Genomic DNA, 13,898 nt, shown 5'->3' on the forward strand with positions numbered 1-13,898 from the left:
TGGCTGCATTTGATTTCGAGATAAAGTATCGGTCGGGTCGCAGTAATCGCAATGCTGACGCACTTTCTCGGCAGTATTTGTCTGGTTCTGGCTTGGCTGAGAGTGTTGTGCCAGGCTCATCAATCCCCAATGCCCTTCAGCTTGCAGCGCGTTCAGGCCCGAGGGTTGTGGCTACCCAGGGTATTGTCTCTGCTTTTCCCTCTCACTCCTCCGCTGATATCCGTGCCTTGCAGGAGGCAGATCCCCTTGTAAGTGAGGTTCTGGTGTTTTGGCGGAGACAGGCAGGGCCAACTCCCACCGAGAGACCGCAGGTTTCAAAGCCAGCGATGGCTCTGTTGCGTCAGTGGGACCGTTTGGTTGAAAGGGAGGGTGTACTCCATCGACAGGTCTTTCCGCCTCATGGCGGGGGTGAATCCTTCCAGCTGATTTTGCCGGCTGTCCTGAAGCACGAGACCTTAAACCGGTTGCATCAGGAGCATGGCCACCAGGGCATTGACCGGACCACCGACCTGGTAAGGCAGCGCTGCTACTGGCCGGGGATGTCCACAGACATTAAACGGTGGGTCCAAGAGTGCGAGCGTTGCCAGGTTGCTAAAGAATCTGGCTCAGTTCCACATAGTTTCATGGGTCACTTGCTTGCCTCAGAACCTAATGAAATTGTGGCTGTCGATTTTACCCTGCTTGAGCCTTCCCGCAACGGTGTGGAAAATGTCTTGATTATGACTGATGTTTTTAGCAAGTTCACTGTTGCTGTCCCCACACGGGACCAACGGGCCTCCACTGTGGCCCAGGTCCTCATTACCGAGTGGTTTTATAAATTTGGTGTTCCGAGCCGTCTGCACTCAGACCAGGGTAGGAGCTTTGAGAGTGCCCTGATTCACCAGCTTTGCTGTTTGTATGAGGTAGCTAAATCTCGCACTACTCCGTACCATCCGGCGGGCAATGGGCAGTGTGAGCGATTCAACAGAACCCTCCATAACCTTTTGCGCACTCTTCCAGCTTCCAAGAAGCGGGACTGGGTCTCCTGTCTACCTCAAGTGTTGTTTTCATACAACACCACCCCTCATCAGGGTACCGGAGAGTCCCCTTTCTATTTGATGTTTGGTAGAGAACCTCGTCTCCCCATTGATTTCCTTTTAGGGCGAGTTCAGGATCCTGTGCGGGGGGAAGTACAGGATTGGGTTGTTGAGCATCAAGCCAGACTTAATGTGGCCTTTGTGGGTGCTCGGGAGCGACTGCTGGCTGCCGCTGGTCGTCGAAAGGAGCGCCACGATCAGCGAGTTCGTGAGTCGCCATTACCAGTGGGTCAGCTGGTGTACCTAAAAGATCACAGTGCTAGGGGTCGGCATAAAATCCAGGATGTTTGGAGCCCTGTTGTTCACCAGGTACTAACAGCCCCAGAAAATCAAGGGGCAGTCTACACTGTTGCTCCAATACATAACTTGCACCAGGCCCGAACAGTCCATCGAGACATGTTGAAAGCTGTTCTTGGCCCCGAGGCTCGAGTAGCCCCTCATAGGGCCCGCTCGCCTTGCAGATCAGAACAGGTGGACGCTGACTCCCTCAGTGATGGTGACTTGTGGCTCTTGGTACCCGAAACACCCTTGCCTCCTGCGGGCCCAAGTAGTTCCTCTGCTGAAATCCATCCAGAGATTCAGGCCAGCTCAAGTGCGTTACCTACATCGAGGGGCATTTTACCATCTGTTCATTCTTTGTCCCCCTCAGAGCAACCCAGTACCAGTCAGCATGTTCCGCGTCGGACTGCTCGCACTACAGCTGGCCACCATCCCAATCTTCACCATCTCCCCTTACCTGCAGGCCAGCATGGTAATCCCGCACAGCTTGCGTCTAATGCCCAAATCGCCATTTTTAGGCCCTGGTGTTAGCATCTGCGAGTTTCTGTTTCATCGTCGGGCCGACGATGCAAAATCTGGGGGTAGATGTGGCAGGATAGTGCTACACTCCCCACCGTGAGGGGGTAGTGTAGCCAACAATTAGCGAGTGCCGCATAAATAGACCTGGTCGGACCCTTCTCCATCCTTTTTCCGCTTCCTCTTCCTCCTTTACGGAGCTGACAGCTGGGCGTGGAAGCGTTTTGCGGTGAGCGGTTGAGTGGGAAAATAAGGTAGGCATGCTCGTTCTCCTCGATCTGTTCAGTGTATGGGCCCTGTATTTACTCCGGTTTTGCCCCGTCCGGCAGTGTGGTGTTACTGGGACCTGGGCTGTCTCCCTTGGGCCGGTGCGCGTGCGGTGCGCATCCTGAGGGTAAGACGCTTAGTTGTCTGTCTTTTTAAATCAAGCTGCTGAAGGTCTGGTTGCGATATGGGTTATGGTTCTCTCCCAGAACCACCTCTCCTGGTCTGGGCTGCGGGCTTCCTCCTCCTGCCGCGAGTGACACCTCAATCCTGCTCTCCGGTAGGATGTTTATCTGTAACTTTTTATTTTTGTAATGTCCGGTGGTCGTATTTTAATTAGGTTAATTTGTTTATTTTGCAGTGCGCGGCCGTCATCGCCACTGAGAGCTCACTGCTGTTTTGGTTCTTGGTTCTTGGTTCTCTGTTCGTTGTGTTATTTTTCCCCCTGCATCTGTGTGTCTGCTCCGGGGTTTGGCTCATCTGGAGGCCTCCACCACCACAATCCGGCGCTGATTCGGCCTATATCGGGCCAGACACCATTACCGGTGGTCAAGGCCGTATCATACGGCGTCCTCAACGCGAGCCAAGAGAGGGCATCCCGACCCTCTAATTGACGCTGAGCCACTACCCCTGGAGGGTGGTTTTAATTGGAGGGGCAGACTCTCCCCCTTTTTTAATTTATTCATCTGTTATTTCTTCCGTTGAGTTATTATTGATCAGTTTGGTGGGTTATATTTGATTTATTGTGTAGTAATCTCTTTTTTTCCTCTTTTGGATAATTTGTGTGTTAAACAGTTTATTTGGGGTTTATTGCTATTTGGTTATCGTGTGTGAGGGTTGCCTTGCTTTTTTTGTTTCTAATTGTGTTCTTTTCGTTGACAGGTGCTGCGGGCCCAGAGCGGCAGCGGTTCCCCTGGTGGTGGTTCCTTATCCACGTTTTTGGTTTGCTGTGTCACGGGTGCAGTGTAGTTTTTTTTTTGGATCTCTCCCCTTTTTGTTACCGCTGTCGTGGTAAGCCCCAGCTCTGTTTTTGGTAATCCCTCATACTTTTTATAATCATATTTGTAGTATTCTTTTCGTCTGTCCTCATTTTAAAATAACTGTTTAATAAAGTCTTTTTCTTTTATAATTGGAAATCACACTCTGGTCCCGTGGAGTATTTTCGAACCGTGTGCCTTGAATCAATCCAAAACCTGCACATCCATAAGTTTTGTCCATATCCTGGGGTGAAAGCCCCCAGGTGGCGTTGTCGGTAACGGCTTCAAGCCGCTCGCCTTGCCACACACGTCCATGTCAAACTTCCATGTCCATGTCAAAGATGAAATTCAAGTGATTGGCTCTTTGCTGAATTGCTAAGAAATGCTTGTATTTTCCAACGGGAAGCAAATAGGACTATTTACATTGCTTTGCTAGAAAGAATGCAGTCGATGGAAGTGTGTATTTCCTTTCTTTACCAAAGAAGTTTATAAAGTAGGACTGAGAAACACAAATCTTTCACAGTTACAGTGCAGTGCTATTTTACTCTTGATGCACATGGAGTAACTATGGAAAAAATGTAACAGAGAGAGGGCTCGTCCGGGAATCGAACACGGGACCTCTCGCACCCGAAGCGAGAATCATACCTCTAGACCAACGAGCCACAAAAACCTTGGTGAGAGAGACTTGTTTCTGAATTTTTAAAAGGTATGTTTACTTGAAATTCACAAAAACGTCCCGATCTTCTGTTAGGGGTACAAATGCTTGCAGTGCGTAGTTAGATGAGTAGCTTTTGTTACGTGGAGTTGTTTAGGTGGTGTCATCAGACTTCACCATAGGTTGATTGCATTTTTTTCACACTTGCAAAACAATTACAAAGCACAGGGTTCATTAGGTAATTGAAAGGAGGACCTCTTGCACCTGATGCCAGAATTACACAACCCTAGAAAATCAGACACAATGCCATTTTATTTGTGGTAATCTCACAGTTGAAATGGAATATACTGTACCCCTTGAAAGATTTGCCGTGAATTACTAAGTCATAGAAATTCCACAAACTGGTGGATTGTTTAGTGTGTTGCTTAAGTGACACTATTAGAGGGGCTGAAGTTCCACAGTGGAACCCATGTTGTGATGCACAAGGACCTAATCCCAGTAATATAAATTTCCTCAGAATGATCTGAACCTAGCACAATACAGACAGAAGTGCTCATAACTGATCTCAACTGGCGTCATTTCATCAAATCAAGGGCACGTCTGTGATTTGAACCTGGGACCTCTCGCACCCTAAGCGGGAATCATACTCCTAGATCAACGGGCACAATTTGCCAGTGTTAAAGGTTTTGTTTCTTACTGACAAAATGGTAGGTTTGTGTTACACGTCCATGTCAAAGATTAAAGTCAAGCCAATGGCTCTTACCTGCATTGCTAAGTCATGCTTGTATTTTCAAAGATAGATAGATAGATAGATAGATACTTTATTAAAGAGAAGGATAACACAACTCTTTGCACTGGTTGCTTGAAACCATGCTGTTTCAGTCACTAGAAGTACTTTATTGTTGAATAGAAAGTTGTTTTTTCTGAAATGAGACTGAAGAAACGATGCGTTTGCATGCAGTTTCAGAGCAATGCTGTTTTACTCTTTATGCACATTGAGTTACTATGCAACAAATATAACAGACAGAGGGCTCGTCCGGGATTTGAACCCGGGACCTCTCGCACCCTAAGCGAGAATCATACTCCTAGACCAACGAGCCACAACTTGCCAATCGCAAGGGTGCTGTGTCTGAGTTCATTAAAGATACATTTACCTTCCATGTCCATGTCAAAGATGAAATTCAAGTGATTGGCTCTTTGCTGAATTCCTAAGAAATGATTGTATTTTCCAACAGGAAGCGAATAGGACTATTTACATTGCTTTGCTAGAAAGAATGCAGTCGGTGGAAGTGTGTATTTCCTTTCTTTACCAAAGAAGTTTATATTGTAGGACTGAGAAACACAAATCTTTTACAGTTACAGCGCAGTGCTATTTTACTCTTGATGCACATTGAGTAACTATAACAGAGAGAGGGCTCGTCCGGGAATCCAACACGGGACCTCTCGCACCTGAAGCTAGAATCATACCTCTAGACCAACTAGCCACGAAATCTTCGGTGAGAGAGACTTATTTCTGAATTTTTAAAAGGATTGTTTCCTTTCAATTCACAAAAACGTCCCAATTCCTGTTAGGGGTACAAATGCTTGCAGTGCGCAGTTACATGAGTAGCTTTTGTTACGTGGAGTTGTTTAGGTGGTGTCATCAGACTTCACCACAGGTTGATGGGATTTTATTCACACTTGCAAAACATTTTCAAAGCACAGGGTTCATTAGGTAATTGAAAGAAGGACCTCTTGCACCTGATGCCAGAATTCCAAAACCCTAGAAAAGTAGACACAACGCCATTTTATTTGTGGTAATCTCACAGTTGAAATGGAATATACATTCAGTGTGCAGGGGTCGTCCGGGAATTGAACCCCGGACCTCTCGCACCGAAAGCGAGAATCATACCTCTAGACCAACGAGCCACAAAAACCTTGGTGAGAGAGACTTGTTCCTTAATTTTTAAAAGGTATTTTTACGTGAAATTCACAAAACCATCCCAATCTTCTGTTAGAGGTACAAATGCTTGCAGTGCGCAGTTAGATGAGTAGCTTTTGTTACGTAGAGTTGTTTAGGGGTTGTCATCAAACTTCACCACAGGTTGATGGCATTTTTTTCACACTTGCAAAACATTTTCAAAGCACAGGGTTCATTACGTAATTGAAAGAAGGACCTCTTGCACCTGATGCCAGAATTACACAACCCTAGAAAATCAGACACATTGCCATTTTATTTATGGTAATCTCACAGTTCAAATGGAATATACAAATGGAATATACATCCAGTGTGCAGGGCTCGTCCAGGAATAGAACCCGGGACCTTTCGCACCCAAAGCCAGAATCATACTTCTAGATCAACGAGTCACAAAAGGTACCCCATGAAAGATTTGCAGTGAATTACTAAGTCATAGAAATTCCATAAACTCGTGGATTGTTTAGTGTGTTGCTTAAGTGACACTATTAGAGGGGCTGAAGTTCCACAGTGGAACCCATGTTGTGATGCACAAGGACCTAATCCCAGTAATATAAATTTCCTCAGAATGATCTGAACCCAGCACAATACAGACAGAAGTGCTCATAACTGATCTCAAATGGCGTCATTTCATCAAATCAAGGGCACGTCTGTGATTTGAACCTGGGACCTCTCGCACCCTAAGCGGGAATCATACTCCTAGATCAACGGGCACAATTTGCCAGTCTCAAAGACATTTCTTCTTACTGACAAAATGGTAGGTTTATCTTACACGTCCATGTCAAAGATTAAAGTCAAGTCAATGGCTCTTACCTGCATTGCTAACAAAAACGTCCCATTGCATTGCTAAGTCATGCTTGTATTTTCAAAGAGAAGGAAAACACAACTCTTTGCACTGGTTGCTTGAAACCATGCTGTTTCAGTCACTGGAAGTACTTTATTGTTGACTAGAAAGGTCTTTTTTCCAAAGTCAGACTGAAAAAAAACACTACGTTTTCATGCAGTTTCAGAGCAATGCTGTTTTACCCTTTGTGCACATTGAGTTACTATGCAACAAATATAACAGACAGAGGGCTCGTCTGGGATTTGAACCCGGGACCTCTCGCACCCTAAGCAAGAATCATACTCCTAGACCAACGAGCCACAACTTGCCAATCGCAAGGGTGTTGTGTCGGAGTGCATTAAAGATACATTTACCTTCCACGTCCATGTCAAACTTCCATGTCCATGTCAAAGATGAAATTCAAGTGATTGGCTCTTTGCTGAATTGCTAAGAAATGCTTGTATTTTCCAACGGGAAGCAAATAGGACTATTTACATTGCTTTGCTAGAAAGAATGCAGTCGATGGAAGTGTGTATTTCCTTTCCTTACCAAAGAAGTTTATAAAGTAGGACTGAGAAACACAAATCTTTCACAGTTACAGTGCAGTGCTATTTTACTCTTGATGCACATGGAGTAACTATGGAAAAAATGTAACAGAGAGAGGGCTCGTCCGGGAATCGAACACGGGACCTCTCACACCCGAAGCGAGAATCATACCTCTAGACCAACGAGCCACAAAAACCTTGGTGAGAGAGACTTGTTTCTGAATTTTTTAAAGGTATGTTTACTTGAAATTCACAAAAACGTCCCGATCTTCTGTTAGGGGTACAAATGCTTGCAGTGCGCAGTTAGATGAGTAGCTTTTGTTACGTGGAGTTGTTTAGGTGGTGTCATCAGACTTCACCATAGGTTGATTGCATTTTTTTCACACTTGCAAAACTATTACAAAGCACAGGGTTCATTAGGTAATTGAAAGTAGGACCTCTTGCACCTGATGCCAGAATTACACAACCCTAGAAAATCAGACACAATGCCATTTTATTTGTGGTAATCTCACAGTTGAAATGGAATATACTGTACATCCAGTGTGCAGGGCTCGTCCGGGAATTGAACCAGAGACCTCTTGCACCCAAAGCGAGAATCATACTTCTAGACCAACGAACCACGAAAGGTACCCCTTGAAAGATTTGCAGTGAATTTCTAAGTCATAGAAATTCCACAAACTGGTGGATTGTTTAGTGTGTTGCTTAAGTGACACTATTAGAGGGGCTGAAGTTCCACAGTGGAACCCATGTTGTGATGCACAAGGACCTAATCCCAGTCATATAAATTTCCTCAAAATGATCTGAACCTAGCACAATACAGACAGAAGTGCTCTTTACATGCCCATAAAAGCAGGTGATCGATCTGAATTAATTAAACTAGAGGCCTGTCTTTCTGTAATAGTTGGATGTCCAGTAATTTCTTGCTCCTTAACCCAGACAAAACAGAGATGTTAATCATTGGCCCTGCCCGATATAGAAACCAATTTCAACAACTTACAATATCTGTAGATAAATGTCTTATAACCCATAGTTCAACAGTCAAGAACCTTGGAGTAACATTAGATTCAACTCTTGCCTTTGACAAGCATATTAAAGAGGTGACAAAGATCACATTCTTTCATCTACGTAATATTTCCAAAATTAGGTCCTCTCTAGCCATGGCTGATGTAGAAATTTTGATTCATGCCTTTGTGTCCTCTTCTTCTTCTTCTTTTCCTTTCGACTTTTCTCTTCAGGGGTCGCCACAGCGAGTCAATTTCCTCCATCTAGCCCTGTCCTTTGAATCCTCTTCTATTACACCAACTACCTTCATGTCTTCCCTCATTACATCCATAAACCTCCTCTTTGGTCTTCCTCTAGGCCTCCTGCCTGGCAGTTCAAAACTCAGCATCCTTCTACCAATATATTCACTATCTCTCCTCTGGACATGTCCAAACCATCTCAGTCTGGCCTCTCTGACTTTATCTCCAGAACCTCTAACATGTGCTTTCCCTCTGATGTACTCATTCCTGATCCTATCCTTCCTGGTCACTCCCAGAGAGAACCTCAGCATCTTCATCTCTGCTACCTCCAGCTCTGTCTCCTGTCTTTTCCTCAGTGACACTGTCTCTAGACCAAACAACATCGCTGGTCTCACCACAGTTTTGTACACCTTTCCTTTCATTTTAGCTGAAACTCTTCTATCACACATCACACCTGACACCTTCCTCCATCCGTTCCATCCTGCCTGGACACGCTTCTTCACCTCTTTTCCACACTCTCCATTGCTCTGGAATGTTGACCCTAAGTACTTCAAATCCTCCACCTTCTTGATCTCTTCTCTCTGTAACCTGACTCTTCCACTTGGGTCCCTCTCATTTACACACATGTACTCTGTCTTACTGCGGCTAACCTGTGTGTCCTCTAGACTTGATTATTGTAATGTTCTGTTATCAGGGTTGCCTCGGTCTAGAACTAGGGGCCTTCAGATGGTTCACAACACAGCGGCAAGAATATTAGCTAGAACTAGGAAATTTGACCATATCACCCCAGTATTAGCTGTATTACATTGGCTCCTGATTCATGTTAGATCCGATTTTAAGGTACTCTTATTGACATACAGAATCATAAATGGGCTTGCTCCAACCTATCTGTCTGATCTTGCTAAACCTTACACGCCGATTAGGGCTCTCCGCTCTCAGAATACAGGTCTCTTGTGTGTTCCTAGAGTTAATAAGAAGTCAGCTGGCCAGAGGGCCTTCTCCTATCGTGCCCCTTTCTTGTGGAATAACCTCCCTATAGGTATTAGACAGTCTGAATCTGTAGATGTCTTTAAATCTAGACTCAAAACATATCTGTTCGACCTAACATATAAGTAATATCGAGGGTAGCAGTCTCAATGTTTAGGTTTAGCCTAGTCCTGCTGACGAGCCATAGGATTTCTTAGTTAGGACCCTGCCTCCCATTAATCCTCTGCTATTCTGGTCCCTCTAGCACCACTCTCGCCTCTGCTCTCTCTGTCTCTCTCCTTCCTTCTCCTGTTCTCTCTCACAGGCCTTTGTGTGGTGGATCATCGGCAATCGGCTACCTCTGTCTGCTTCCGTGGCTGGCGATAGCACAAGCTGCACAGTGGTCCTGTTTCACCATCCACTAGGGGAGTGCTGGTTCTGCCTCATTTGGTTCTGCTGTGGTTTGGGGTTTTGGCAGAGTAACCTTAAACTATAACTTTTTTTAGATCAATGACTTAGGCAGAGAGAGGGCTCGTCCGGGAATCAAACACAGGACCTCTCGCACCCGAAGCTACAATCATACCTCTAGACCAATGAGCCACAAAAACCTTGGTGAGAGAGACTTGTTCCTGAATTTTTAAAAGGTATGTTTACTTTAAAATCACAAAAACGTCCCATTTCCTGTTAGGGGTACAAATACTTGCAGTGCGCAGTTAGATGAGTAGGTTTTGTTATGTGGAGTTGTTTAGGTGGTGTCATCAGACTTCACCACAGGTTGATGGCATTTTTTTCACACTTGCAAAACAATTACAAAGCACAGGATTCATGAGGTAATTGAAAGAAGGACCCCTGAACCTAACTGATCTCACACGGCTTCATTTCATCAAGTCAAGGGCACGTCTGTGATTTGAACCTGGGACCTCTCGCACCCTAAGCGAGAATCATACTCTTAGATCAACAAGCACAATTTGCCAGTCTTAAAGGTTTTGTTTCTTACTGACAAAATGGTAGGTTTACCTTATACGTGCATGGTAAAGATTAAAGTCAAGTCAATGGCTCTTACCTGCATTGCTAAGTCATGCTTGTATTTTCAAAGAGAAGGCAAACACACCTCGTGTCACTGGTTGCTTGAAACAATGCTGTTTCAGTTACTGGAAGTACTTTATTGTTGACTCGAAAGTTCTTTTTTCTGAAATGAGCAATGCTGTTTTACCAAAGAAGTTTATAAAGTAGGACTGAGAAACACAAATCTTTCACGGTTACAGCGCAGTGCTATTTTACTCTTGGTGCACATGGAGTAACTATGGTAAAAATGTAACAGAGAGAGGGCTCGTCCGGGAATGATAATCTGGAGTCTAGATTATATCTGGGACAAAGGCTAACATCTGGAAGTGGATAAGGATATGAACGTCTGTCAAAATTCAATGTATGAACCGTATGAATACATTTAAAGTCTGGATTGGTTGATAATGTGTTGTAATGACAGAGACTTTGTTGATTCTGGGGGGATGGGAATTTCATAAGCTCATTGGCTTCATCCCGTCAGCCCTTTTTTCCCCCAGATGTTGATGTTGTAAATGTGATGAAGATGTGAAGTATGTTATATTAACATGTCCGGGGAAAAAAATCATACATTTACTTACATAAATTAATAATTTATATAAATAAAATTCATGTTAATGGCTATGACGTGCTGTGTAAGACACGCCCCTTGGACTGCAGCTTCATGGGACCGCCCCCTGCTGCTGTCACGTGACAGCCAGGTAACCTCCCCAACACAACATCTTGTAACCGGAAGCACGATGTGTTCCTACGCGGCTCCCCGCGGTGCTTGAGTGCGTCACGGTGCGTTCAGGTGTCCGTGCTTCACCCTGATCTGACGCTGACACGGTCGCTCACCGTGCGTGTTTACGTGATCGGTAACCGAGAGGACGGGTCCGAGTTCGGGTCATCGACCGGAGGAATAATGTGCCGATGTCCGAGTTCCACATAATTCCTTCGGATTTTCATCATCATCACGCATCCGGTTGAAATGCTGAGTTTTACAGAGTTTCCCCGAACGCAACACGAGTGGAGCGCTTTGTTGTTGTCACGTGACAGGAAGTGTGTGCTGGAAGTAGAAGCTGTCCGGCGGTGTGTTCTCGGTGCACCCCGGGAGTGTTTAGAGAAAACGAGGAGCTGCGCCGCGGAGGAGGAACGGATCTCCGGTCGAACGGTGAGTGGAACCCGCGAGCCTCACCGGAAGCCGGCTGTCCGCCTCGCGCGCCGCCGTGACACCTGCTAGCGTTAGCTAAAGGCTGGCGGAGCCGGACAACCTTGTCTGTCTGTCCCCACAGCCGTGTGTGTGTGTGTGTGTGTGTGTGTGTGTGTGTGTGTGTGTGTGTGTGTGTGTGTGTTGCTTTTGCTCGTGGTCTTTGTTTTGACGCGACCCCCTTCTGACCTCACGGCCTCCCGTCGCTGATCGATAGATCGATCAGAGGTCGGTATCAGCCCGATGCGGCGACCTGCTAGCAGCTAACTTTAGCCGACTGTCCTAAAGTCATTGTCGCCTGCCAGCAGCGGAGGAGTGACGTCATCCGCGGGCTGATAAGACGCGACCACTCCTGTGAGTGACGTCACAGCGCCGCTCTGGGTTCAGACAGTCCCTCAATGTCTCATTAAAGTCAGCACGAGCCTTCTTTACGTCACCCAGTTTGATCAGCGCGGTGACGTCACGATTAATGAGCGTGTGTGTGTGTGTGTGTTGTGTCCACTGGATCCTGGCCTCTTCATGTGTGTGTGTGTGTGTGTGTTCATAGGTCCCGGCTTCTTTCTGCAGGGGCTTTGCCAGCGAGGTTCGTGACCCCCCCTGGGGGGCCCCCTGACTGCAGGATGCTGGAGGGTCTGGTGGCCTGGGTTCTGAACACCTACCTGGGGAAGTATGTGAGCAACCTGAACACGGACCAGCTCTCCATCGCCCTCCTGAAAGGTGACCACCTCTGGTTCCTGCAGCTTCACACCCGTTTGTACCCCCTAAACGTTGTTAGAGGTGGCAGGAACAACCCCCCACCCCCGCCCCCTTGTGAACAACCCAGCCTCTGACTCAGTGTGTTTGTGTGAGGTCAGCGACACCTGGGGTAGAAGCTCCATCCAATCACTCTCACACACCTTAGAGTCGGTGTCGAGTCACAGTCCTGATGCCAAGCTCAGCCAGATGTAAACCGACAAACACCTCCTGGACTTCAGAGTTAGGTTAACTCAAGTCAGACTTATGTAACATCAAACATCATCAGTGCTGCTCTGGTCCTCAGGCGCCGTGGAGCTGGAGAACCTCCCCCTGAGGAAAGATGCCCTCCAGGAGTTTGGTCTGCCCTTTGAAGTCAAAGCAGGTGAACGGATGGGACGGGGTTAAACACACCAACAGGCACCACACACACACACACACACACACACACACACACACACACACACACACACACACACACACACACACACACACTGTCACTCTGTCTTCTCTTGCATCTCATTCATTGCATGAATATAACAAATGTTAAATTGATGGAGTGACTCTGTGGTCAGACCCCTCATGGCTGCTGCATGCTGGGTAGTTGAGTCATGTTGTTGAAGCCAGAGGTTAGACACGTCCCGGGCTGTCTTCTGTGTTCTGATCCAGGCCTCCTGTCCTTCACAGGCTTCATTGGGAGAATCACTCTGCAGATCCCGTTCTACCGGCCTCACAGCGACCCGTGGGTCATCTGCATGTCCCAGCTCAACCTGATCATTGGCCCCGCCCACCTGCAGGAGTACGACGGCGATACGGAGCGAGAGGAGGAGAGGCAGCGCAAACGGCGCCTCCTCAAGGCTCTGGAGGAGCGATTCAAGGTGGGTGATCCAGATTAGACAGACACCGTCACCTGTGCTTGGGCCACTCCCACGTCTGTCAGGTCATGACTGTCAGTGAGTGTGTGTGTGTGTGTGTGTGTGTGTGTGTGTGTGTGTGTGTGTGTGTGTGTGTGTGTGTGTGTGTGTGTGTGTGTGTGTGTGTGTGTGCATTAACGGCAGCTGTCTGTGGGTCCACAGAGTGAGTGTGAACAGAGGGGGGAGTCGTACTGGTACTCCGTCACGGCCTCAGTCGTCACCAGGATAGTGGAGAACATCGAGGTAAGCCGCGCTCTGATGACATCATCACACAGGGACACCTGGGTAAGCGACGGGACAAGAGTGTGTGTGTAGAACGTTACATGTTAGATCGGCAGGACAGGAGTGTGTGTGTGTCTAGACTGGAGACTGAACATTGTAGACGTCCTGAGCTGCTCCTGTGAGACGACCAGATGTTCTCTGGCTCCACTGAAGCTCCGCCCTCTGATTATGAACATAAAGTCACGTTGAACTGAGGCAGATATGGTTTGATTTTCTGCTCCGTGTGCAGCTGAAGATCCAGGATGTGCATCTTAGATTTGAAGATGACTCGTCCAACCCAGAAGCTCCCTTTTCCTTTGGAGTTTGCATCAACAGGGTCTCAGCCCAGAACCCGTCCAGAGAGCTGGTAGGGCTGAACCCCGGGATCATTTCTGAGTCTTCATGTATGGCCTGCAGGCTGTTTGACCTTCACACGCACGTTTG

The 13,898-nt window shown here is 46.8% G+C and overlaps 1 protein-coding gene and 3 non-coding genes across 6 annotated transcripts in view; 1 reads left to right on the forward strand and 3 right to left on the reverse strand.

Moving 5' to 3' along the window:
- Nucleotides 1–3,702: 3,702 nt before the first annotated feature.
- trnap-cgg (transfer RNA proline (anticodon CGG)) lies at nucleotides 3,703–3,774 on the reverse strand. The gene has a single exon. It is a non-coding gene; the product is annotated as a tRNA-Pro (tRNA).
- Nucleotides 3,775–4,795: 1,021 nt separating this feature from the next.
- trnap-agg (transfer RNA proline (anticodon AGG)) lies at nucleotides 4,796–4,867 on the reverse strand. The gene has a single exon. It is a non-coding gene; the product is annotated as a tRNA-Pro (tRNA).
- A 2,339-nt stretch (nucleotides 4,868–7,206) lies between these two features.
- Nucleotides 7,207–7,278, reverse strand: trnap-cgg (transfer RNA proline (anticodon CGG)). The gene has a single exon. It is a non-coding gene; the product is annotated as a tRNA-Pro (tRNA).
- Nucleotides 7,279–11,375: 4,097 nt separating this feature from the next.
- Nucleotides 11,376–13,898, forward strand: part of vps13d (vacuolar protein sorting 13 homolog D) — a 39,679-nt gene continuing 37,156 nt past the window's right edge. For all 3 annotated transcript variants that reach the window (XM_068325429.1, XM_068325445.1, XM_068325436.1), the window contains exons 1-6: nucleotides 11,376–11,511; nucleotides 12,095–12,264; nucleotides 12,587–12,664; nucleotides 12,967–13,157; nucleotides 13,356–13,436; nucleotides 13,705–13,821. In XM_068325429.1, the coding sequence (XP_068181530.1) occupies nucleotides 12,168–12,264; nucleotides 12,587–12,664; nucleotides 12,967–13,157; nucleotides 13,356–13,436; nucleotides 13,705–13,821 (564 nt within the window). In that variant the 5' untranslated portion in view covers nucleotides 11,376–11,511; nucleotides 12,095–12,167. The remainder of the gene's footprint in view (nucleotides 11,512–12,094; nucleotides 12,265–12,586; nucleotides 12,665–12,966; nucleotides 13,158–13,355; nucleotides 13,437–13,704; nucleotides 13,822–13,898) is intronic.

This window comes from Antennarius striatus, chromosome 2 (assembly GCF_040054535.1).
Source record: "Antennarius striatus isolate MH-2024 chromosome 2, ASM4005453v1, whole genome shotgun sequence".
NCBI classification, from domain to species: Eukaryota; Metazoa; Chordata; class Actinopteri; order Lophiiformes; family Antennariidae; genus Antennarius; species Antennarius striatus.